The 27,356-nt window shown below is 40.1% G+C and overlaps 1 protein-coding gene across 1 annotated transcript in view; it reads right to left on the reverse strand.

Moving 5' to 3' along the window:
* Nucleotides 1–652: 652 nt before the first annotated feature.
* The window catches only part of LOC145345154 (prolyl endopeptidase-like), a 143,409-nt gene continuing 116,705 nt past the window's right edge, over nucleotides 653–27,356 (reverse strand). The window contains exons 13-15 of the mRNA XM_080192824.1: nucleotides 10,113–10,244; nucleotides 4,063–4,219; nucleotides 653–2,312 (exon numbers count right to left, since the gene is read on the reverse strand). Of these exons, the coding sequence (XP_080048950.1) occupies nucleotides 2,021–2,312; nucleotides 4,063–4,219; nucleotides 10,113–10,244 (581 nt within the window). The 3' untranslated portion in view covers nucleotides 653–2,020. The remainder of the gene's footprint in view (nucleotides 2,313–4,062; nucleotides 4,220–10,112; nucleotides 10,245–27,356) is intronic.

Consider the following 27,356-nt stretch of genomic DNA (forward strand, 5'->3'; position numbering starts at 1 on the left):
ACCTACATGCCCTTGTTATCCATATGCTCCAGGGTTGAGTGTAGGGCCAGGGAAATGGTGTCTGCTGCAGACATGTTGTGGTGATAGGTGAACAGTTGTGGATCCAGGCAAAGTGGGAAACTGGAGTTGATGACAAACCTTTTGAAGCACTTCATAATGATGGATTTCAGAGCCGGGTGATAGTCATTATGGTATACTATGTATTTGATCAGGTAGAGTGAACTAATGACTAGTACTGAAAAATGTGAAACAAATCTTCTTAATGGATTATAGCTTTTGATTTGATTTATTATTGTCACATGTATACAATGAAAAGTATTGTTTCATGCACAACATACAGACAAAGCATACCGTACATAGAGAAGGAAAGCAAAGAGTGTAGAATGCAGTGTTAGTCATAGCTAGGGTATAGAGAAAGATCAACTTAATGTGAGGTAGGTCCATTGAAGTTGTTCTTGAGTCGGTTGGTATGTGTCCGCAGACTTTTAACACCCGTGGAACTACAATTTACAAGTTAGGATGAGGGGGCATGTGGAGAAAGAGATGAAATGACTGTTGTTTTCACAGAGCTAGGTTTACTCCAAGTATAGATACTGTGAAATTAAATGATAGCACAATTAAGAAAAATAATAAATTCAAATAAGCAGGAATGTATGGCAAATTGCTTTTTATTTTTTAAGGTACTGAAACTCTGATACATTGATTCAGCATAAGAATGTGTGAACCTGAATTAGTTACTCATGTCTTTTTCAATTAGGATTTGAGGTAAACATTACTGAGTTTAACAGTCAAATGCAATTGAAATGCACCGAAATTCTGGACTGAACTGACCTTAAAATGACATTATATTTTGCAGCTTATTTTGTGACATCCATTAGAGACCTAGGTAAGAAAAATAATTCATAAACCTATGCTCTATTCTTTACATTACTTACACTCAAAAAGAAAATCAAATTCAGTATTAGTATAACTTAATTCTATTGGGTCATGACGTATGATTTACCAAATGTGTCCAATGTATTAGGACAAAATCTTAAACTTCTTCCTACCACCTGGTGAAATTGCACATTACCGGGAAAAATAGTAGGAGCTTTTAAAAATCGAAGATGTGTCGAACTGGGCTTTCTTTAATACACAGTACACAAACAACTATCAGAACACAGAAACATGTGAATTTTTAAGATTAGATCACAGCAGTACAAACGTATTGTTTACGGTGTCCCTGAATTTTTATGCTTTTGAATGGCATATGTAACCAAGCACATGGGAACCAATATATTCTCATCTAGTAGGAAGGACTTTTCTGGAAAGTCATTAAATAACTGCCAACAGTTATGGAAGGCTATCATTTACATCTGGAAAATCTTGTAGCATTATTCATTTCATTCAGTTATGAAATAATTGTTAACGTTCTAACTAAAGTATCTGCAGGTGAGTGACTGGTGACCAAAAGGAAGGGGAAATGTCAGATACGTCTCAATTGTGTTGAATGCAAAGTAAGCCCCCACAGTACATGAAATATTTCTATGCCTGCCAGAATTTGTAAATAAAAAACAAATATTTAGATGGACAATCACTGTAACCGTTTATTTGAAAAATCTATTTGTGTTTAAGCCCATTCTCATTAGTTTCTTGGCAAGTGAAAAAAATCCAATGTCAGGGATGGCCAATTATAACAATATTTCACATGAATTAAAACTGCGCAAACACAAAATGGACCTCACTATAAACAATGAGGAATTCTGTTCATGGGAGTAAATAACCACTGGAATCCGAGTTTCCTTTATTTCTCAAAACGTTGCACATAGCTGCTAAATGTTAACTACTTTTATTTAACCTCTTATCTTTTGCACCATTCACTCTATAAAGGTCTGAAAATACCCATCAATGTCAAATGGCCTTCCCAAGGAACATTTCATTTTACGATAGCCCCATTCTTAAATGCCTAGTATGTATTCTAAATATTTAGATATTTGAAACTACTCAATACCAATTCTTTGCACATATTACAAAGCCTGTTTCAATTGACCCATTCAAGATGCAATGTTTCTGCAATGAAGGCATACATATCAGTGACCTCCTGAATTACTTTAGCAGTTGGTTTTCCCGCACCATGCCCAGCCTTAGTATCGACATAGATAAACAATGGATTTTTCTGATTTGGGCTCTGGCCAACAACATGCTGCAGAGTAGCTATGAATTTCATAGAGTGGAGAGGAACTACGCGATCATCATGGTCCGCGGTCATCAACAACATTGCAGGATACTGAATGCCATCATCTGGCAGTTTAATATTATGAAGTGGGGAGTATCTAAAAAGAGAGATGCAAATATAGCAATCAATATTTATGCATAACAGACATTCAAAAGCAAGGCAAGTGTATGAAATGGAACACTTCATAGTTCCCAAAAATTATTCGAGTTTAGAACTCAGTTTTATAATTGTATTGAGATACACAATTTAAACAATCAATAATTTAGAAAACTCGTGTGACAGTATGCTGAGAAAATTTACATACATCATATCATTTACAGTATTAAATATTGCTCTTTAAACTAGTTGCAACTTAAGAACTTAGGATCAATGGCATTTTCAGAAATGTCAATGATACATCTATAAAAGTAATTCCTACTTATGAATTGAAAATAATCCATAACTATTTTATGGATAAATAAAAATCATCATAAATAATATATTTACAGTCACTTTCACATCATGAATAACTTATATCAGATCTATTTTTGGGACAGGAAACTATTCCATTCCAGTCACGACGTTTGGAATCAACAACTCAAATTTGATAGGCATTTAATAGATGCAGTTTTTTGTGCAAGAGGAAACCCCCCTCCTCCAACCAGCCTGATTCTCGCGCATCTAAGTTTAAATTTTAAGATAAGTTTATTTATTAGTGTCACATGTAGGCTTACATTAATACAGCAATGAAGTTACTGTGAAAGTCTCCTAGTCTCCACACTCTGGCACCTGTTCAGGTACACAGAGGGAGAAGTTAGCACAGCTAATGTACCTAACCAGCACACCTTTCGGACTGTGGGAGGAAACCAGAGCCCCCAGAGGAAACCCATGCAGACACGGGAAGAATTTGCAGGCTCCACACAGACAGTAAACCAAGCCAGAAATTGAACCCAGGTCCCTGGCACTGTAGGGCAACAGTGCTAACCATTGTGCCAATGTGCTGTCCCTCTACCTTGGACCATGGCCAATCCATGCAACCAAATTAGCAGGCCAATTCACCAAACCTGCACATCTTGGAGGGAATTTCTTCCCTCTCGTGCATTATCATTTTGATCCAGCTACAGAAAATATTTAGATTGGACAGATTAACATGCGTTTTGAGAGGCAGAAGTCTGATATAATCCCAAGGGCATGAAGGTCCTGGGATAAATTCTGGGAAAGAGGAAGCACAGTTACCCAAGTTGAATTTCACTAAAGCCCTGCTGAAAAGGGTAATGATTTGACCTAGCGTCAAGAAGCATTGTGTTCAATGCTGACATTTTAAATTTGTCTTGAGGATGGAATATTAAAAGACGTTGTATCTTGATTTCAGCCTGCAGCAATAATATTATATTGTGTTATTAACTTGTTTCTTTTATTTCAAAATATTTGTTTGTTCTTCAAATCATTTTTGATTTTCAAGCCTGTGATGCATCTCTTTAGGATTAGAGATACGTGTGTTATATGCCCTATATGCTGGCAAGACTGGTTTTTCTCTTCCTCACAATCTATTATGGAGCATTTCTCATAGCTCCCAAACATATATAAAAAAAAACTAAAAGCATAAAGATCTTTCAATAGCCATTTTTTCAACTGGAAGAGAACTGATCTTGTTCACACTGAAGATTCACACATCTATGTTTATGGCAAGAGATGCAGGCTATCAATTAGCAACAGGAAAGTTATTCTCCCTTTCCAAATTCAGGATATATTAGATCAACAGCCTTTCTGGCTATGGATTGGCTTGTGAAGTTCCTGTTCTACATAGCTCAGTTTGCAACTTGACGAGCATAGGAACATCTTTTGGAAAGTTTCAATATGCAACTTACTTGATTAAGTATTCAAACTGCTCCTTGCAGTCTGAACAGCCAAAGTCAGTGGTCCAGGCATGTCCAATGGTAAATTTGTGGAATTTAAGCATGTCCATGACTCCAACTTGCACTACTGCACAGCCAAAGAGGTCAGGTCGCTGATTCACGCAAGCCGCTATAAAAAGGTGAGATTGAGATACTTAACAATAGTCAAAATTAACTTATGGAAGTTAGACCAGTGATAACAAATTCATCTACAGCTTTCATTCTCTGTTCTTTTTGCTCATCTCTAGTTACCCAGATATGACGGCAGTGGTAGATCTTCTTGCAAATCAAAAAGCCAGCCTTGTGCTACCAACCCAAGGTCATTCGCATAGATAACAGATGTGGCCTTCCCAACACTGGCTACATGCTTAAACAAATTTAATAGAGAGACACCAGAATTTCTGAAGTAAAGAAAGAATAGAACCAAATAACATTACTATGGTAACTGACTGGAGATGTCTCATAGACCTCTGGATGTACAAGCAGTTTGAATTTTGTTTCTACAGGCGGTAAGAACTGAAATTTTATTGAACTTAAAATTCTTGGGCTGGCTAAATCTCTATTTGTAAAAAACAGTCTTTCATATTATGTAGCATAACAGAATTCTGTTTTTCTACACAAGTACAGATTAGTATTAACTGTCTATTAACTTGGGTAAGGTTTAACATAACATTGGGCTATTGTGATCATCAGGTTTTCATTGCATTCTAAGTTAGACTGCTGATTATATCACGTGATCACATGATTATATCACACACTGACAAAGCTAAACCAGTATTTAAGGACAATTTCAAAATTAGATACTGGAAATGTGTTACAATAATAAATCAGATCACCAAAAAATATAGAACATAGAACATTACAGCACAGAACAGGCCCTTCGGCCCACGATGTTGCGCCGACCAGTTACAAAACAATGACCCACTAACCTAAACCAATCCCTTTTCGTCCATATGGCTTCAAAGTGATCATCTAATCGCTAAATATAATCTTCTGCAATGACAGCCTTGTTTTTCAAGGGTACCTGGTGTTTACATTAGGAAAGTTCATCGGCTGACAAGTACCTAGGACTTGATAGCATTGGTGCTCAGAAGTTGTAGTCGCAGAGAAAATAGATGCATTGGTTTTAATTTTCCAAATTTCGCAAGATTCTGGATAAATTCTTCCAATTAGAAAAAAGCAAATGTTTATACCTTTTCAAAATAGGAGGAAGACAGAAAGCAGGAAACTACAGGCCAATTAACATAACATCTGTAACAGGGAAAATGCTAAAATCTATGATTAAAGAATTTGTGGCAGGGCACTTAGAAAATCATAATGCAATCAGATAGAGTGAACATAGTTCTGTGAAAGAAAAATTGTGTTTGACTAATTTATTAGAGTTCTTTGAGGGTGTAACAAGCAGCACGGATGAAAGGGAACCCATAAATGTGATGTACATGGATTTCCAAATGGCATTTGATAAAGTGCTGCATCAAAAATGAAAAGACAAATTAAGAGCTCACGGTGTGGGGAGTAACATATAGAACATTGATTTGCTAACAGGAAGCATAAAAATGGGTCATTATTGTACTGGCAAGCTGTAACTAGTGGAGTGCCACAAGGATCAAGATTGGAGATTCAACTATTTACAATGCACAGCAACAATCTGAATGACGAGACTGAATCTATATTTGTCAAATTTGCTTTGACACAAAGATAGATAGGAGAATAAGTTGTGAAGAGGAAACAAAGGCTGGAATTTTCCAGCCCCTCTGCCATGGCTTTCCTGTGGCAGATGCCATTGGCTACTGGCAGGAACTTCTGGTACCGCCAAAAACTATTTTGAATGGCTGGAAAATTGTGTTGGCTGGAAAATTGTGTTGACTGGAAAGGCTGAAAATTCCCTTCTGGAGTTTGCAATGGGAAGCGAGTGGGCAAACAGCTGGCAAGTGGAGTATGATGTGGGAAGATGGGACCATGTCCTTTTTGGCAGGAAGAATAGAAAAGCAGCTTATTTTTGAAAAGAGGAAGATTGCATTACACAAATACAGAGGGATCTCGGTGTCTTGGCACATGAATCAGAAAACGTTTATATGCAAATACAGCTAGTGGTTAGGAAGGCAAATGGCATCTTATCATTCATTGCCAGGGGAATGGAATATAAAAGTAGGGTGTTTGCTATTGTATAGGGTATTGATGAGATCACACATGGAATACTGCGTACTAACTTATGAATGAGTGGTAATCTTACTGACACATTAAAAAAAATCCAGAGGGGACTTGACAGGGTGGATATTGAAAGGAGAGACCAGGACCATGGCACAAAGTTTAAAAATAAAGGGTGTCCCATTTAAGACAGATGGAAGGAGAAATGTTTTCTCTGAGGATTGTTAGTATGTGCAATTCTGTACCCTAGAGAACAGTGGAGGCAAAATCATTGAATATTTCCAAGGTGGAGTTGAGTAGATTCTTGATTTGATAAGGCAGTCAAAAGTTATAGTATAATCAGGCCAGCCACGATCTTACCCAATGACCGAGCAGTTTCAAGGGCCTAATGGCCTTCTCCCAATTTGTATGTTAATGTGGGACACTGTTGCATTTTCAGGGCTTCTGCACAGTGAATATCATAACATTGGGCTCAACAGTGGTGCTGTTATCTTTTTAAATGAAAAATAAATGACCTGTAAAACATTTGTAGTATTTTTTATCGTTTTACTTTTTTTTTATTCGTTCATGGACTGTGGGTGTCATGGCTGTGCCAGCATCTTTTGCCCATGAAAGTATTTGAGTCAACCACATTGCTGTGGGTCTGGAGTCACATGACATTCAGACCAGGTAAGGACGTAAGATTCTCTTCCCTAAAGAACATTATTGAACCAGATGAGTTTTTATGACAATTGACAATGGTTTCATGGTCATCATTAGACTTCTAATTCCAGATTTTTATTGAATACAAATTTCATCATCATACCAGGGTCCCCAGAGCATCGCCCTGGGTCTCTGAATTACTAGTCCAGTGACAATATCACAAAACCACTGGCTCCCCTTATCAGCAATGATGGAGTTATATGATATAGATGCAGAGCTAAAAAGCTCCATAAAACGTGGCGAGTATAAAATATTGTTCTGTTCAATGCATTAGAATACTAGTTTCAATCACACAGTTAAGATGCCAGATGGTAAACAGAACCTCCCTTACTTGACATAATGTGACAATCTTTTCTCTGAAAATATAAATTGCCAGGTAATCAAGCATCCCCAATCTTTGGTTTTACATTGTAGATTTTATAATAGAAGGTTTTTTGAGGAAGTGATGAAGATGATTGATGAGAGTTGGGCAGTGGATGTTGTCTACATGGACTTCAATAAGGCCGTTGACAAGGTCCCTCATGGCAGACTGGTGCAGAAGATGAAGTCGCATGGGATCAGAGCTGGCAAGGGGGATACAAAACTGGCTCAGTCAAAGAACACAGTAAGATGTCTCACAACACCAGGTTTCAGTCCAACCAGTTTATTTGATAGTAAACCCACAAGCTTTCGGAAATGGTGTTCCTTCGTCAGGTGTGTGGAAGGTTCTGACCAGCGAAAGGCATATAAAGACACACACAGTTTACAGAATACTGATTAGAATGCAAGTCTTTGCAGCTAACCTGCTATTCAAGTCTTAAAGGTACAGACAATGTGAGTGGAGATAGCATTAGCATAGGTTAAAAAGATGTGTATTGTCTCCAGACAGGACAGTAAGTGAGATTTTACAAGCCAGGCAAGTCATGAGGGTTACAGATAGTGCGACATGAACCCCTGATCCTGATTGAGGCTGTCCTCATGTGTGCGGAACTTGGCTATCAGTCTCTGCTCAGCGACTCTGAGCTGTCGTGTGTCGTGAAGGCCGCCTTGGAGAATGCTTACCCGAAGATCAGAGATCGAAGGCCCGTGACCGCTGACATGTTTGCCAACAGGGAGGGAACAGTTTTGCTTCTGTCTTCAAAGACAGAGGCTAGCAGTGGAAGGGTGCATTTCTGAATGGAGGGCGTTCCTCAGGGATCAATGCTAAGACCTTTGCTGTTTGCAATATATATAAATGATTTCAAGGAAAATGTAACTGTTTTGCAAATGACACAAAGGTTGGTAGATTTGCAGATAGCAATGAGGACCATCAAAGGATATAGCATTATACAGATCAATTGGAGACTTGGGCAGAGAGATGGCAGACGGAGTTTAATGAAGTAATGAATTTTGGAAGGTCTAATACAGATAGGAAATAGACAGTAAATGCAGAACCCTTAAGAATATTGATATGCAAAAGCATACGGCATGTTTGCCTTCATTAGTTGGGGCATTGAGTTTAAAAAATTAGCAGGTCATGTTGCGGCTTTATAGAACCCTAGTTAGGCCGCACTTAGAATAGTGTTCAATTCTGGTCGCCACACTACCAGAAGGATGTGGAAGCTTTGGAGTGGCTACAGAAAAGTATGTCGCCTGATATGCAGGACATTAGCTATGAAAAGTTGGAGAAACTTGGTTTGTTCTCACTGGAACGATGGAGGTTGAGGGGTGACCTGATAGAAGTCTACAAGATTATGAGAGGCATAGACAGAGAGGATAGTCAGAAGCTTTTTCCCAGGGTGAAAGAGTCAATTACTAGGGGGGCACAGGTTTAAGGAGATGTACAAGGCAGATTTTTTACACAGAGAATAATAGATGCCTGGAACTCATTGCCGAGGGAGGTACTGGAAGTAGATAAGGTAGTGACTTTTAAGGGGCATCTTGAGAAATACATGAATAGGATGGGAATAGAGGGATGTGGTCCCCAGAAGGGTAGGAGGTTTTAGTTCAGTTGGGCAGTATGGTCAGTGCAGGCTTGGGGTGGTGGAGGGCAAAAGGCCTGTTCCTGTGCTGTAATTTTCTTTGTTAAATAAAGTACAAACACAATTTAAAAAAAAACTTTCTCTGGCTTCAAGCTTGCCATTTCTTTTAATTCACTGGATTTGGGTTTTGCTGGTTGGCCAGCATTATTGCCCATTCCTAGTTGCCCAAGGGCAGCTGAGAGTCAACCACATTGCTGTGGACCTGGAGTCACATGTGGGCCAGACCAGGTAAGGATGGCAGATTTCCTTCCCCAAAGGACATTAATAAACCAGATGGGTTTTCCTGACAATCAACAATGGTTTCATGGTCATTAGTAGATTCTTAATTCCAGATTTTTTAAATTGAATTCAAATTCTATCATTTGCCGTGGCAGGATTTAAACCCAGGTCCCCAGAATACTAGCTGAGTTTCTGGATTAATCGTCTAGCAATAATAGCACTAGGCCATTGCCTTCCCATAACATACAGGAGAGGAGTACTCAATAATAATGACTTCCATTGCCTCTGGCCTGTGAAGTCAGCTTTATATTGAAGAAAAGTTAAATTTGCTTATATGATTTTGTAATTATGTTATTGGATGGCTCTAGGTGAGTCAAAACAAGATATTTCGAAGTAATTTAAAATATACCTTCAAATTCAAATTAGTCTGAGAAACCATTACGATTCAATCAAAAGAATAACACTTGAAAAAACTTAACAGTAAAATTATATAACCAGGATTTTGTGAGTTAAAGGTAAAACAAACTGCTGGAGTCATTCAGCAAGTTGGGTAGCAGTCGTCACACGATCACAAGTCAATGCTTTTAAGGTGACACCTTTTCTCAGTTCAGAAGGTTAAAGTTCAGAAGGTTTTCATGTACTGTAATTGCACATCACGGGTAGTTCAATTATTTGGAGGAAAAAGGTCCTAATTCAATTATTTTATGGATATTCTGATGAATTGAGCAGTCATAAAACATTTCACCAAAAAAGGTTGTAAGGCACTAACCGACAAAAATCAAAAGGACAAGATTAGTACTGTTACTTCTTCCACCCATACTCCTCAAATTGCAGGGATCTCACTGCATTGCTTGTACTAAAGTAGCAAATTAACCCATGAAAAATCTTTAATTGCCAATGTATATGATTACAAACCAATATGTTTACACACAGAAAAAAAACACATCAACATACCGACTAACAGACCACCATTGGAGCCTCCATTAATGGTCAGTTTCTTTGAAGTAGTGTAGCCCTTTTTGATGAGAACTTCAGCAGCACACTGAAAGTCATCAAAACAATTCTGCTTGTTTTCCAACATCCCTCCTGAAAACAGAGCACAAATACATTTCAGTCAAAATGCTGTAGTCAATTTTGTTTTCAATTTCCAATGCTTCAGTCAATAACATTAGTGATAAATTAAGGAATAATCCATATGCATCCAAATAAATAATTTCCTGCTACCATATAGCCGTACTGATATCGGTATCAATACTAGTATATAATGCAATATCACTTCATAGCGAGGGGGATTGAATATAAAAGTAGGGAGGTCTTGCTGCAGCTGTATAGGGCATTGGTGAGGCCGCAGCTGGAGTACTGTGTGCAGTTTTGGGCGCCGCACCTGCGCAAGGATATTTTGGCCCTGGAGGGAGTGCAGAGGAGGTTTACTAGGCTGATACCGGAGTTGAGGGGATTGAGCTATGAGGAGAGGCTGAATAAACTAGGCTTGTACTCGTTAGAGTTTAGAAGAATGAGGGGAGATCTCATTGAGACGTATAAGATGATGAATGGGATGGATAGGATAGAGGTGGAGAGACTCTTCCCGCTCAAAAAAGACAGTAGGACTAGGGGGCACAGCCTCAAGATAAAGGGGAGGCGGTTTAGAACGGAGTTGAGGAGGAACTTCTTCACTCAAAGGGTGGTGAATCTCTGGAATTCTCTGCCCGTTGAAGTGGTGGAGGCTGCCTCGCTAAATATTTTTAAGAAGCGGGTTGATGGGTTTTTGATAAGAGAAGGGATTAAGGGTTATGGGGAGAGGGCAGGAAAGTGGAACTGAGCCACGACAGATCAGCCATGATCTTATTGAATGGCGGGGCAGGCTCGAAGGGCTAGATGGCCTACTCCTGCTCCTATTTCTTATGTTCTTATGTTCACTCCAATACACTTTGAGAAGACTGAAATGCATTACATTTTAGTTTTGGTGGTGGTATGCTTGAATGCAGTGGCTGGTGAAAAGGCAGAAATGAAGAATTTAATTACACCTGGGGATGGGTAGTGCTAGGCTAGAATTGTGGTTTGGACTGCCAAAGGAAAACTAATTTATATAGCACCTCTAACATAAAACATTTCAAGGCATTTCAATGGAGTATTAAAAAGCAAAATTAGACACCAAGCCACATAAGCAATGTAAACCATATGGTCAAAGGCTTGGTCAAAAAGGCAAATTTTAAAAGTCATAAAGGAAGTCAGCAGTCTAGCTATTCACATCATATTGCGCCTTTCCACCTCCTGCAGAATTCTGTAAAAGAGTAGAATGGTCAATGCTGCTTTAATTCAGAATGAAAGCTAAAAAGAACTAAACTGTTACAGCTTTAAATGCTAATAGAAGCTAGTCTAGACAAACCACTTAACCACTGAAATCAGCTATGAAGAGGGAATGTTACCTTTTAAACAGAATTTATTTCCTTTAATAGGCTAGTGACATTCTTGGATAGCTCTGTGGTTGTACAGCTGCAAGATTAATTATGTAATCCTATGTGTCTCTAAATGCTACATTAGCACAAATATTACGAAGTGCTCCCAAGCTGCTGATTACTGTTGCGGGTTGGCAAATTTTGAAACTAGAGTTGCCTTCCTTCATTCATCAAACCCAAGAGGAACTGACCCAAAATAAATGTCGTTATGACATAGAAACTAAAAATGCCACAACTTTCGAGACTTATAAGGTGACGATGATTGTAAAGAACATCATTTGGCAATGGTAACTGCAGAATAAAAGCAGAATATTTAGGATCGTAGCTTCATCATATTTTGGAAGAGAAGTATACGCAGGACAATGAAAAAGTGCAAATACTGGAAAAATGAAATAAAAAGTACCATTTACAATGTGCAGAGTTATGGGAAAAAGTGATGCTCATTTGAAGAGACAGTGCAGACATGATGGGCCAAATGGCCTCCTGTGCTGTAACAATTTTGTGATTCTGTGAAATAAATGCCCCCAAAACTTAACACCCTCTTTTGAAACACTGAAATGTTTTGTATTTTGTGGGATTTCTTCCTTTTAGTTTTAAATGTTTGGTTACTGCACTAACATCACATCAGCAATGCTGAACTCATATCAAAAGGACTATGCTCCTCTATTTTTTCTCCATTTAAAGAAACAGGATCAATTATGTAGAATGTAGAGGTTTCTTTTATGGTGCAGCAGAGGCATAAAGGCTTAGAAGATCCAGGTTTGATCAATGGTTGCTACTTAGTAAGCTACTCTTGGGACACATATGAACTAAGGCTAATTGCAGAACCTGATTACAGAAGAGGAAAAAAAGGCAAGGTGTCCCTTAGCCAATATCCAATGATCTGTTAAAAGAATATAGTAAGGAGTGGTTCTCACTAAATTGTGATGGCTTAGTTAAATAGCTACAGTTCTGCATCAGGCTTTCCTTTACGAACCAAATACAATAGGTAAACAATATAAGCACCACGTAGGAGATGGTTGTAGTGGCCGTGAAAGGTAGCTTCCATACAAATAAATCTCAAACTACAATGAGGAATTCACCTAGCTCCATTTCCCTCATCTTTCCCCACATCCTAAAGATTTTTCTGGCCTTTGTGAACACACTGGGATCTTCTAAAAACTATTATGTATTATACTTCCATCACTTTCACGTTTTAATGACCTTCCGCATAAGAAAACATTTTCCTATTCATTCCTTTCATTCTTTTGGTGGTGATCTTTAATTTATATGCTCTATTTATCAACTCACCAATCACAATAAATATTTATTCCCATTTACTTAATTAAAACATCATGATTTTGTGCAATTCTCATCCAGTATCCACTTAATCCTTGTTTTAGTTAAAAAAAAATCCTAGTCTGTCCAGCCTCTCCTCCTAATCAAAGGCATTCAAACTAAGGCCATTCTAAGAAATCACTTATGCACCCCCACTTTGACTTCCTCCCTAAGAGAAGCTGTTCGAAACTGGACACAATTTTCTAATCATTGAGCTGTAGATTTATCACTACCTCCTCGTTTTTCTATTCACCTCTTTTATAAAACCCAGTTCCTCATGTTTTTTTCAGCATTATTACATTGCCCTCTGCTTTTACTGATTTTTGTTTCTCAGTCTTTTAAAGTTGAGAGCTGAACTGTGTCAGCTTGTTAGTTCAGTCTGTTGGAATAAGGGGAGCATCAGATAAAAAAATGTTTTAGTCATGTACGCACACAGTATAGGTAATTGTACATCATGAGTGCATTTACTTAAACATCAGCCACCAATCAGTAACTTAGGATGCAAAGCATTTAACAAGGAAAAAATGGGGTTGAAGTACATCTGCAAATGCCATGCCAATGTACATACTGTGTATGAGATTACATGCAGAATTACTGTCTGTTATTCATTTTTTATTTGCTAATCAGAAATGCATGTATGCACTTCTGGATTCCCAGTTGCCATATGTGGCAAGTAGCTAATGTATATGCAATATACTGTTAACATATATGCAAATGTACTGTTCTATCCAGAATTCTATTTCATATATTGGTGACTTTGAGGAATCTCTTGTTACCGGCCCTACATTTACCGTGCACCAGTTTAAAGTAATATTTAAAATTATTGAACTTACATATTTCAGTAAAATCAACTCTCATAACTGTCCTTTCCATGCTCATGAGTATGAGTTTCTGCAGTCTCGCTTCATGCTGCTGACAAACGTTTTGGTCCTTCACTGCACTGCCTCCAGCATCAGAATAGCTCAGCGAGTAAAACCGTACAAGGTAATTAAGGTGTGGTTTAATGACAGCTTTGTACATGACTTTCTCTGCCATTTTCTACTATTTTGATTATGTGATTCAACATTTTATTGGCTTTGTTGATTGCGACTTTTACATTGTTGTAATAGAAGCTCAACATGTCTAACCAATTAAGTCACTTTCAACTTAAATATTTAGCAACTTCAACACTATTCCTGAATTATGTATATCTTTTTTTTCTATTTCTATGCGCTCGATTATAAACATGCCTACATATAAATGAAAGATTTTGTTTCTTTTATCAGGTGCATTTAATCTCCTTTCCCTCCTCTTCAAAGGAACACCATTTCACAGCATTAAATCTGATCCAATATTTATTAATCCAGTGTATAACCTGACCATAGTATAAAAGCAAGCTACTGCAGGTGCTTGAGCTGTGAAGAAGGGTCATCTGAAATGTTGGCTCTATTCTTGCTCCATAGATGTTGTCAGACGAGATTTTCCAGCACTTTCCAGCACAGTTCTATAACCTGACCATGTCCTGTGAACTCACCCTTCACAATAAACATGCTTCCAAATTGTGTGCAGATTTTGATAGTGAGTATAAAGGACACAAGTCCAAGTCATTCACATACATAGATTGAGGAAAGTAATTAGCCCAATTATACTTCCTGACATGAGGGTGATCACTATCTACCACTGCCCAGTCTGACAAACATCACTCAGGGTCTCTATAATATAGAAGGAGGTCATTCAGCCCATTGGGTCTAGACCGAACACAAAGCGACCCAATCCCTAATCCCGTAACCCCAAGCATTTACCCTGCTAATCCCCCTGACACTAGGGTCAATTTAGCGTTCCCAATCAGCCTAACCCATTTTTGGATTGTGGGAGAAAACCGGAGCACCTGGAGCAAACACACACAGACACAGGGAGAATGTACGAACTCCACACAGAAAGTGACCCGAGGCCGGAATTGAACCTGGGACCCTGGCACTGTAAGGCAGCAGTGCTAACCACTGTGCTGCCCATTTCTTTGTTCTTAACCAGACTAATATAGTTGTTAGAAAAGCTGTTTGTAACAGTTGAATATTTTGGGAGACAATGCCCTAATCATCTTTTTGGTCTTATCGCTTTGGTACATACATGTAAAGAGCATCTTACCTGCTGTAACTTTGTTGAAAATGTTGTTTATTGTACAATATCAATAAAATTACTCCAAATATTACAACTTCAATTCCTGAGTCATATAATACAATTCAAACTGGAATTTTATTTTAAAAAGCACCTGACATTAACCTTCATCTTAATAAGGCATAAAATCCTACAATAAAGTGTTTCATGCTTAAAATGCTTAACTGAATAATATGTTAACTGTAAACATGTATCTTTATAAGACATAAAAGGGATTAAACACTACTTTCAACATTTAATGACATATTTTATCATTTCAGAAATTAAAAATATGCTTACTCAAATGAGATCTGGCCCTCAGTTACTTGCTTTAATTAATGTTTTGTTCATTTACTTTATTTTGTTAGAGCTGTGTTTAATTAAGGGACAATGCAGAGTAGCAGTAATTACCACATTACTTTGTCAGCAGTAACCTGGCAGTAAAAGTATATCAACATCACTGCATTGATGGGGCGGCACAGTAGCAAACATTGATGCCTCAGAGCAACCCAAGTTCAATTCTGGCCTCGAGTCACTGTCTGTGTGGAGTTTGTATGTTCTCCCCATGTCTGCATGGGTTTTCTCCGGGTGTTCCGGTTTCCTCCCACAGTCCAAAGATGTGCAGGTTAGGTTGATTGGTCATGCTAAATTTTCCCTTCGTGTCAATGGGGATTAGCGGGGCAAATATGTGGCGTTATGGGAATAGGACCTGAGTGGGATTGTGGTAGGTGCAGGCTCAATGGGCCGAATGGCCTCTTTGTGCACTGTAGGGATATTATTCTATATTTCTAGAGCTCACACTGCAGGATAATTCAGCATTGTATTTTAACACAGTATCATATTTATATACCCAAAGGAGCAGTACAAATGACTCATATCGTAACACGGAAAAGAACGGTCTCAAACAGAAAGACTGTTAGCAACTCTGGATCCTATTAAGCACAAAGTGAAACTACTGACCTAATATCAGTTGTAATGCCATTTATTTGCATCTCCATAATATTGCCTACCCTCAACTCTACCGCAACCCATGTGCTGCTGAAATCTGTATCCATGCATTTTTACCTTCAGACTCAACTACTCCAATAATCCCAAAGCCAACCTTCCATCTTGCACTTTCAATAAATTGTGCTCATAATACTGCTGCCATTTTTCACCAATTGCATCTGCCTTTGCTGATCGACACTGGGTCCTGGTTCAACATTTCAAATTTGAAATTTTCATCCTCATAGCCTCTTCCCTTCTCTGTAACCTCCTTCAGCACTACAAAATCTCTCCAAACTCCTTTGCTCTGACTCTGCCCCCTTCCCCACCTCATTCATCCCATCATTGCCAGCTGTGCCTCTGAGTTAGAAGTCTCACTTAAGAGACAAGATCACAAAGTTTAAGAAGTGCTCCAGAGCTGTGGGAATGCTACACTAAAAGTCAGATGTTAAGCCATCAACCATCTCTGCTCTATTCCAAACAGTAAACATGGAATTACTCCTGGTGCCCTGATCAACATTTATATCTCATTAAATAACCACTGAACCAGATTATCTGGTAATTATCAAATTGGGATTAGTGGGATTACATTATGAATAAATTGATTATTGGGTTTCCTACACTACAACATTTAAAAACTACTACAGTGACAGTGAATTTCAGCAAAAGTGCTCTATAACTGCAAGTCATTTTTTCCGTCTGCATTTCCCTCCTGAAACCCATCAACGTTCCCTCAATGCCTCTTCAACCAAACATTTGCTCCCTAATATCTCCTTCTTCGGCTTAACATCTGTATTTTTGCCTATGCATTGGCTTATTTCTTTTTGAAGTTACAAGTGCTATATAAAAGTTCTCCTCAAAATGTCCCAGGTACTTTCTAATCACCAATTAAATGAATAAGCACATTAAAAATAACCTTTTTTAAAAAAGAAAAACCTGCACTAACCCTGTGCATTATATTTTAGAATGCTTTTCACCAACTTTTGCTGAACAGGCCTAGCTCACTCTCCAGAGTCAGGAACTTAGACCAAAGTCAGTTCTGCACTATTCTACAGATAACAATCTAAACCTCTAATCTTTTCCAGGCTGCACGCGTATGAGACAGTGCTGACACAGTTACTTTAATTCGGATTTCAGCACATGACTAGAACCTGGCAGCCCTCATCATTTGGCATGGTGTTTCTGGACTTCTGCTTTTGATGCTTCTCGCTTCCCGATTTAATGTAGATATAGCCCAGTACCTGATGTACTGAATGCAGTAATGAGTACCATTTGAATCCCATATACTGCTTGCCAATCAACATGCAGCATCCAGACTCCTGATGTTTCCACCCAGTTTCAAATTGGGGATTGTTTCCGTGTTAGAAGGGCATAACCATTACACCAGAGCGAAAACCACTGCACCACATAACCATTACACCACAGCTAACTGATCACAGGAAAAAAACTACTGCTGTGGTAGACTAGAAATAAGTAACATAGATTGGTCTGGAAAAAGGAAGAAGCTAAGGTAGGCTTTCTGAACAAGAGTGACTTCAAGGTTTCCAACTGAACTTCTCAGGATTGTGAAGGGAATTGGCAAAATGATCCTTGCAAATGATTTACAATAGTGAAGAACTCAAAGATCAAGAAGCACTCATTAAAACAAGGAAAAGAAAGTCAGGAATACATCTTTCATCCAACGGGTTGTCAAATAAGATATTTAGCTTTGGCCATGAAACAGCTTCAAGGCTTATGGGAAGGGAAGATATTAACATATATGGCTTGTATGCAAGTGGAATGCGTTTTAGAAAAAATGACTGGCTTATTTTGCTCAACAGCAATTTCCGACTTCTAAGACTGTGCCTCTAAAATATTTCTTAACTTCAAAAATCAAGTAAAGCTCAATTGTCTGAATGATTCCATCAGTATCTGGAAGGTTTGCAGTCTTTGGTGTCTCAACCACTTTTTTGAGACAAACATGAGAAAAAAGCAATACCAATTTAGACAACTGGTTAATATTTTCCAGGGAATATTATCATAAGAAAACACCACACGCCTGCTAATACTCGTCATCATTTGAGGATGACATGCCCTTTAATTGAACTGTTCAATGATCTCACGGTGCTTGGAAACAGGAAAGTGCAGAGCAATTAGAACATTTAAGTAGACCACAAAAATTGATTTTCCATTACAGCACTGCACAAGAAATGAAAATGTAATAATGCATCAGAAATACTACAGGATCATGGGAATCTCTTATATTTAGAATTACATTAGGAAGGAAAACAACCTGAAGATGTCCCGTTGAAGATATTTACAGTCAAACATCATTGTAGGGTTAATGTAAGCCTATTTGTGACACTAATAAATAAACTTTCAAGCTTTTGAAATGCAGTCTTTGTTCTAATGGAGGAAAGGCACTATTATCTAAGGACACAACTGGAAGTTGGTCAGATGGGAGTAGAAAACTGAGAACATAAGAAATAGAAGCAGGAGTAGGTCACCATGCCCTTCAAGCTGCCCTATTATTCAATACAATCATGGCTAATCTATGCAGGTCTCTACTCCTTTTCTGTGCCATTTCCCCACTGCCTTCTATTCCTTGATCCTAAGGGAGGCAGTGGTATAGTGACACTGTTACTAAACTAGAATCCAGACACCCAGGGCAAGGCTCTGGGGACCCGGGTTTGAATGCGACCATAACAGATCGTGAAATTTGAATTCAGTAAAAATCTGAAATTAAAAGTCTAATAATGACCATGAAACCATTGTCGACTGTCATAAAAACTCATCTGATTCACTAATCTCCTTCAGGAAAGGAAATCTGCCATTTGGCCTACAGATGACACCAGACCCAGAGCAATGTGGTTGACTCTCAAATACCCTCTGAAATGTGGGGCAATTAGAATGGCAATAAATGCTGAAACCAGCCAATGCCACTCACACCTTGTAAAATGAATAAATAAAAATAAATCTTGTCAAATGCCTTTTGGAAATCATCTTTTTCTCTATCCTACTCATTACATCCTCAAAGAATTGGAGCAAATTTGTCAAATATGAGCAACTTTTCTCAAAACTATGTTGACTAGATTTGATTATATTAGTTTTGCTAGATGATTAGCTATTTCCTCTTTGATCACTGACTCCAGCATCTTGCCAATAGTTAAACTAACTTGCTTATATAGTTCCCTGCCTTCCCCTCTTTTTGAGCAAGGATGTCACATTGGCTGGCTTTCATTTTTCTACTACCCTCCCGGAATTTAGCAAGTTACGAAAAATTTCAACCAATAGATCCACTAACTCTGAAGCCACTTCCATTAAAACTCAGATAGATCATCGAGTCCTGGCGACTTGTCTGCCTTTAGCTCCAAATCAGACCATTTGATAACCTAAGGATATCTGTAATGTCTTCCATGGTGAAGACAGGTGCAAAAATATATTTAGCATATCCACCATTTCTTTGCTGTTACCTATTCACCCACTTTATTCAGTAAAAGTCTCACATTTACCTTAGCCACAATTGCTTATGCTACATGCAAGTTTTCTCAAGGTTAATTTTTTTTCCTTGTTATGAAATTTTTAGTCTTTTGCTGCTAGATCCTAAAAACTTCCCAGTCCTTTGACCTACCATTATTTTTTGCTAGTTTATATATCCTGCTTTTCAATTTAACATTATCCTTGACCTCCTGTGTTAACCATGGATTCATTTTCATGAAATCCCTCTTTTTGAATGGGAAAAATTTTTGCTGAACATTTTGGACCAGTTGTTTGAATATCTGCCACTGCTCATCCACTGACCTTTAATTTACCTTGTTTACCCAGTTCGCCTTAGACAATTCCTCCCTCATATCTTTATAATTGTCCTTATTTAAGTTGAAGACATTGTTTACGGACCTATGCTGTTTACCCTCAAGCTGTATCTGGGATTCTATCATACTATGGTGACCATTCCCTAGGGGATCCTTAACTACAAGATCCCTTATGTAATCCTTCTTCATTACACAAAACCAAATCTAAAATAGCCCGTTCCTGGGTAGGTTCCACAATGTGCTGCTCTAAGAAGCAATCTTTGATGCTCTCCACAAATTCTTCTTTTATGCTGCTCTTGTGGCTTGGTTTGCCCAATAAATGTGCAGTTCAAAATCTCCTGTGATGGTTGCAGTTCCCTTCGAACATTCCCTTGATATTTCCCCATTTATGCTCTGTCTTCTTGACAGGCCACATTTTGTGGGTTTATAGAGTACTCCCACTCTTGTCTTCCTTCCCCTGCTATTCATGATTTCAACTCAAATTGATTCTACACCACTACCCAGTGCCTTTAAATCATGACTCAACATTGCTCTAAAACCTCCCTTGATTAGCAACGCACCCCATCTCCTTTCCCCTTTGGCTTGTTCTTTTGGAACATTGTATGCCCTGGGATATTGTGCACCCAGTCCAGGACACCATGCAACCAATTTCTGTAATAGCTAATACATCACATTCACATGTCGCAATCTGTGACATCTTGTCGCAAATGCTTCGTGCATTCAGCTTTGATTTTTTTTACAGTGGTTTACAACTACTGTAAAAGCACTGACACAAATCAATTAAAATAAAATGAAGTAAAGCTGCATGACTTCAGGTTTATATATAATTACATTCAATCCAATTATTTAAGATTTGAAACAAATAGCGGAGCAGTGGATATTCTCGTCAATCCCATGATTTCTAATGATTCTATATTGAGAAGGGTCGGCTCCTTAACTGCTCATCCTTGGAAAACATAGAATCACTTCTAGAAGAACTTCTGGCTTTCATGCTATTCTGCTCATGTAACATTTCCAGATGTTGCAGTCCCTTTTCAGGAAAGTAATTACAGCAAACATCGGCCACTGCAAAGATACAGTGAAGTCTTCTTTTCCAAAATGGTGCCGGAGCAGGCCAATTCTTGCAAGCTGTGCCCAACATATCTTCTAATTCTATCTTTTACTCCCGTTTTATGTTGCTAAAACTTCATTCCAACTCTTTCAAACTCCCTAACAATGCTCTAATTCAATCCCTAACAGATCTGGCAATCCTTAGGATCTTGGAGAAACCCAACTCAAAATTGACCCGGAACAGAAACTCATGTGTGGCCTGGAGCCGATGCTGCATTCCCAAGGATATGGATTTCACTATACTGGCTCCCAGAGACCAGGAAAATGCACTAGAAGCCGGAGCCTACACTTGGCAGGCTCCCAGAGACCAGGAAGTTGCCGAAACCGGGACCTTCACTCTGCTGGTCTCCAACGACCAGTCTTGCAGCCTTGGAGCTCCAGCGGACCCTAACACACGAACCCGGCCACTGGCTCATCCGCGATCACGACCTCAGACACATCACCTACTTACAGGCCGTTGATCCATTCACAGTGGAGCGTGGTCTGGACATCCACCGACCGGCGAAGCCAAACCGCAGCCTGACAGTGACCTGGAATACCCATCTACTAACGCAGGAATCGCAAGCAAGGGAACAAATCCTCCATCCACACACCGACCAGAGTGAAAAGCCTCATTGGAGGCAACTATACCCTTCCCACCGCAAACTGGCTGTCTCCCAGGCTTGAAAAGAAGTAGTCACTCAAGGAAGTGTGGAAAATGTGCAGGCTTGTAGGAGAATGAAACAACGTGGATCCAAGGACCTGTCCTCAGCATACTCCTCGCAAATTTCCAATCTATGGAAAACAAGCTAGATGAACTTAAAGCCAGACTCACTTTCCAAGAGAACTGAGGGACTGCTGTATGCTCTGTTTCACAGACTTGTGGCTCACTCCTGCTTCATCGGACTGTGTCCTAGAATCAGAGGGCTTCTCGATCCATTGAAAGGACCGTATAACGATCTCAGGCAAGGCTAGGGGAGGTGGGGTCTGCTTCCTAATTAACACCTCATGGTACCTATACATAGCAACACTGGCGAGTTTCTGCTCCCTGGACCTAGAATAACTGACGCTAAAAATGCAGCCACTACTACCTTTCTTGGGAGTTCACCACTATTATCCTGACAGCAGTTTACATCCCACCCCACATGGATGTGAAGATTGCGCTGGATGAAATATACACTACAAAAACTATCCCGAGGCCTTGTTCATCTTGGCTGGGGACTTCAATCAGACCAAGCTCAACAGCGTACTACCAAGTTACCACTAACACCTCTCCTGCTGCACCAGAAGCTCAAACATTCTAGACCCACTGCTACACAAATATCAAACATGCCTAAAGCTCTATCGGCTGCCCACAGCCCGGCAAATCGGACCACAAGGCTGTACTCCTGCTCCCGGCAAAAACTAAAGCAGAAGAATCTGTCAAAGAAAGTCGTGCAATGTTGGTCTGAGAAATCAGATGATCTCCTACGGGACTGCTTAAGAGTCAGTGGACTGGTCAGTATTTCAAAGCCCCATGATCAGCCTGAACGAGTACACCACTACAGTGACTGATTTCGTTAGTAAGTGTGTAGAAGACTGTATGCCAAAGAAGCAAATTCATGTGTTTCCCAACTGGAAACCATGGATGAACAGGGTTATCCACTGCTTGCTGAAGTCTAAGTCTGAGGCATTCAAGTCAGGTGACACTGACCTATACAAGAAAGCCAGATACAATCTAAGGAGATCCATCAAAGATGCCAAAAGACAGTACCGGACCAAACTAGAATCCCGGGCCAGCCACACGGACGCCTGCCATCTATGACATAACAGGTTACAAGATGAAGGCTTTAAAATTGCTGGCTCCAACACACCCCTCTCTGATGTACTCAAAACATTCTATACTTGCTTTGAGCAAGAGATTAGTAACATCATGCCTTCTACCTTGGAAGCCTCAGATGAACCTGTATCTGAGGTCATCATTGCAGATGTCAAGAACAGCCTTCTTGAAGCTCAACCATGGAAAGCAACAGACCCAGATGCACACTCAGATCCTGCATGGGTCAACTGGCGGGGGTATTTGCAGACATCTTCAACCTCATTTTATACCAATCTGAGGTCCCGATTTACTTCAAGAAGACGACCATCATCCCAGTACCAAAGAAAAGACAAGCACTGTGCCTTCGTATCTATCATCTGGTGACTCTGACACCCATCATTATGAAGTGCTTCAAAAGGTTAATCGTGGCACAAATCAATTCCAGCCTCCCAGACTGGATCCACTACAATTTGCCTACTGCCACAACAGGTCCACAGCAGATGCCCTGGCCCTGCACTCAACCCTGGAACAACTAGATAACAAAGACACTTATGTCAGACTCCTCTATTTATTGACCACAGCTCAGCCTTCAACACCATTATTCTTACGAAACTCATCTCCAAACTCCATGGTCTGGGCCTCGGCTCCTCCCTCTGCGACTGGATCCTGAACCCACAGACCACAATCAGTAAGGATAGACAACAACACCTCTTCCACAATCATCCTCAACAGCGATGCCCCACAAGGCTGTCTTCTCAGCCCCCTACTGTACTCCTTATACACCTATGACTGTGCGGCCAAATTCCCCTCTAATTCGTTTTCAAGTTTGCTGATGACACTGTTGCAGGAGGTCGGACCTCAAACAATGACGAGACAGAGTACAGGAATGAGAGAAAGAATCTGGTGAACTGGTGCAACGACAATAATCTCTCCCTCAACATTAACAATATGAAGGAGAATGCCATTGACTTCAAGAAATGTAGTGGAGAACATTCCCCTGTTTATATCAATGGGGGCAAAGTAGAAATGGTCAAGAGCTTCAAGTTTTTAGGTGCCCAGATCACCAACAATCTACCCTGGTATCCCCAGGCTAATACTATAGTTAAAAAAGCCCACCAATGCCTCTACTTTCTTAGAAGACTAAGGAAATTTGGCATGTCAGATACAGCTCTCACCAACTTTTACAGGTACCGTCATAAAAAGCATTCTTTCTGGTTGTATCACAGCTTGGTGTGGCTCCTGCTCTGCCCAAGACCACAAGAAACTACAAAAGGTTGTGAATGTAGCATAATCCATCACACAAACCAGCCTCCTATCCATTGACACTACACTTCCCACTGCCTTGGAAAAGCAGCCGGCATAGTCACGGGCCCCAAGCACCCCGGACATTCTCTTTTCCACCTTCTTCGTCAGGAAAAAGACACAAAAGTCTGAGATCATATACCAACCGACTCAAAAACAGCTTCCTTCCTATTACATAAGAACATAAGAAATAGGAGCAGGAGTAGGCCATCTGGCCCTTCGAGCCTGCCCCGCCATTCAATAAGATCATGGCTGATCTGTCGTGGCTCAGTTCCACATTCCCGCCCTCTCCCCATAACCCTTAATCCCCTCTCTTATCAGAAGCCCATCAACCCGCATCTTAAAAATATTTAGCGAGGTAGCCTCCACCACTTCAATGGGCAGAGAATTCCAGAGATTCACCACCCTTTGAGTGAAGAAGTTCTTTCTCAGCTCTGTTCTAAACTGCAGCCCCCCCCCCCCCTTTATCTTGAGGCTGGGCCCCCTAGTCCTACTGTCCTTTCTGAGCGGGAAGAGTCTTTCCACCTCTATCCTATCCATCCCATTCATCATCTTATACGTCTCAATGAGATCTCCCCTCATTCTTCTAAACTCTAACGAGTACAAGCCTAGTTTATTCAGCCTCTCCTCATAGCTCAACCCCCTCAACTCCGGCATCAGCCTAGTAAACCTCCTCTGCACTCCCTCTAAGGCCAAAATATCCTTGCGTAAGTATGGCGCCCAAAACTGCACACAGTACTCTAGCCGCGGCCTCACCAATGCCCTATATAGCCGCAGCAAGACCTCCCTACTTTTATATTCAATCCCCCTCGCTATGAAGGCCAGCATCCCATTCGCCTTCCTGACCACCTGCTGCACCTGCAAGCTGGGTTTTTGCGACTCATGCACAAGGACCCCGAGGTCCCTCTGCACCCTCGCCTGCTGCAGTTTTTCTCCACGTAAGTAATAATCCTTCCTACCATTCTTCCTACCAAAGTGGACCACCTCGCACTTGCCGACATTAAATTCCATTTGCCAGTTCCGACTTTTGAATTGACCTACCTTGCGTTAAATTGATCTTTCTCTGCACCCAAGCTTTGACTGTGAGAGCCGGTGGATGTGGTCTTTCTGGATTTTCAGAAGGCGTTTGATAAGGTACCTCACAAGAGGTTACTGCAGAAGGTCAGAGGACATGGAGTTGGGGGTAGGGTGTTAGCGTGGATAGAGGATTGGTTGTCAAATAGGAGGCAGAGAGTGGGGGTCAATGGGTGCTATTCGGATTGGCGGTTGGTGACTAGTGGGGTGCCCCAGGGGTCGGTGCTGGGGCCTCAGCTATTTACCATTTATATAGATGATCTGGAAGAGGGAACCGAGTGTAGGGTGTCGAAATTTGCTGATGACACCAAGATTGGGGGAAAGGCAAATTGTGCGGAGGGTGTGGAGAGTCTGCAGAAGGATCTAGATAGGCTGGGCGAATGGGCCAGGAAATGGCAAATGGAATTTAATGTTGGCAAGTGTGAGGTGGTCCACTTTGGTAGGAAGAATGGTAGGAAGGACTATTACTTACGTGGCGAAAAACTGCAGCAGGCGACGGTGCAGAGGGACCTCGGGGTCCTTGTGCATGAGTCGCAAAAACCCAGCCTGCAGGTGCAGCAGGTGGTCAGGAAGGCGAATGGGATGCTGGCCTTCATAGCGAGGGGGATTGAATATAAAAGTAGGGAGGTCTTGCTGCAGCTGTATAGGGCATTGGTGAGGCCGCAGCTGGAGTACTGTGTGCAGTTTTGGGCGCCGCACCTGCGCAAGGATATTTTGGCCTTGGAGGGAGTGCAGAGGAGGTTTACTAGGCTGATACCGGAGTTGAGGGGGTTGAGCTATGAGGAGAGGCTGAATAAACTAGGCTTGTACTCGTTAGAGTTTAGAAGAATGAGGGGAGATCTCATTGAGACGTATAAGATGATGAATGGGATGGATAGGATAGAGGTGGAAAGACTCTTCCCGCTCAAAAAAGACAGTAGGACTAGGGGGCACAGCCTCAAGATAAAGGGGGGGCAGTTCAGAACGGAGTTGAGGAGGAACTTCTTCACTCAAAGGGTGGTGAATCTCTGGAATTCTCTGCCCGTTGAAGTGGTGGAGGCTGCCTCGCTAAATATTTTTAAGAAGCGGGTTGATTGGTTTTTGATAAGAGAGGGGATTAAGGGTTATGGGGAGAGGGCGGGAAAGTGGAACTGAGCCACGACAGATCAGCCATGATCTTATTGAATGGCGGGGCAGGCTCGAAGGGCCAGATGGCCTACTCCTGCTCCTATTTCTTATGTTCTTATGTTCTTATGTACCATTACATTCTGCACGCTTTCCTTCTCAATGAACAATATGCTTTGTCTGTATAGTGTGCAAGAAACATTACTTTTCACTGTATACATAAGACAATAAATCAAATATAAAAAAATCAAAGTCTCTTACTGCCATTACTTAAGAGCTCATCACTACCATTTTTTGTGAACTGCAGAATGCTCTGGTTTTTGATAAAAGATGCATTTTCATACAATTCTGCACAGACATTGTGAACTGTTAGATAATTAAACAAAACAAGCTTAGGAAAGAAATCTTTCTACGTATGAAAAACATCTCGCCAGCATCAGTAGAGATTAATAGATAATGCTGCAGTAATCACCGATGCCAACTATTGTATTTTGAAAATTGTTTACAAATGTTAGTAGTAATATTTAACAGCAACAAATACAGTTGGCATCATCAATATGAATAAATAAATCAAATTCAAAAAAGGAAAACAAATCGATAAGAAGCAATCCAAGCACAAATACTGTGACAGAAATTACTTCATTGATACTTTTGCAAACCTCTCTATGAGACCCAAGGACAGCAAATGCAATATTCAAAAGCCATAAATCTGGGAACCATAACGCTATTAAAATATAACCAGAGGTAACATGCACATGGGCATTTGAAAAAAATTTAAAAAGAGCATCGATATTTCAGCATGGTTTTAGAAATAATAGATTCAATATAGAAATCTACTGAAATTCTTTGAAGTGGCAACAAAGGTAAAGATAATCTAGAAAGGATAGTCGCATAGCTTGCTGGGGTCCTTAAAAGATAGTTCTTTCACTTGGTAGATTAAAGATCATGGACAAGGAGATTCAGAATTACTTAGCAAAAGATGTTAGATTGGAATTTGAAGAGATTTCCACTGGGAGACAATGTAGCAAACTGGATTTATGCCAACTGCAAGGCACATTAACATTGTTCAGATTACACAATCCAAACGTTGTTCGTATGTATTCCATACACCACGCCTGTCACCTACATAATAAAGGATTAGGTTAGCTAC

Source organism: Carcharhinus amblyrhynchos, chromosome 7 (assembly GCF_965287045.1).
Source record: "Carcharhinus amblyrhynchos chromosome 7, sCarAmb.v2.hapA, whole genome shotgun sequence".
Taxonomy (NCBI): domain Eukaryota; kingdom Metazoa; phylum Chordata; class Chondrichthyes; order Carcharhiniformes; family Carcharhinidae; genus Carcharhinus; species Carcharhinus amblyrhynchos.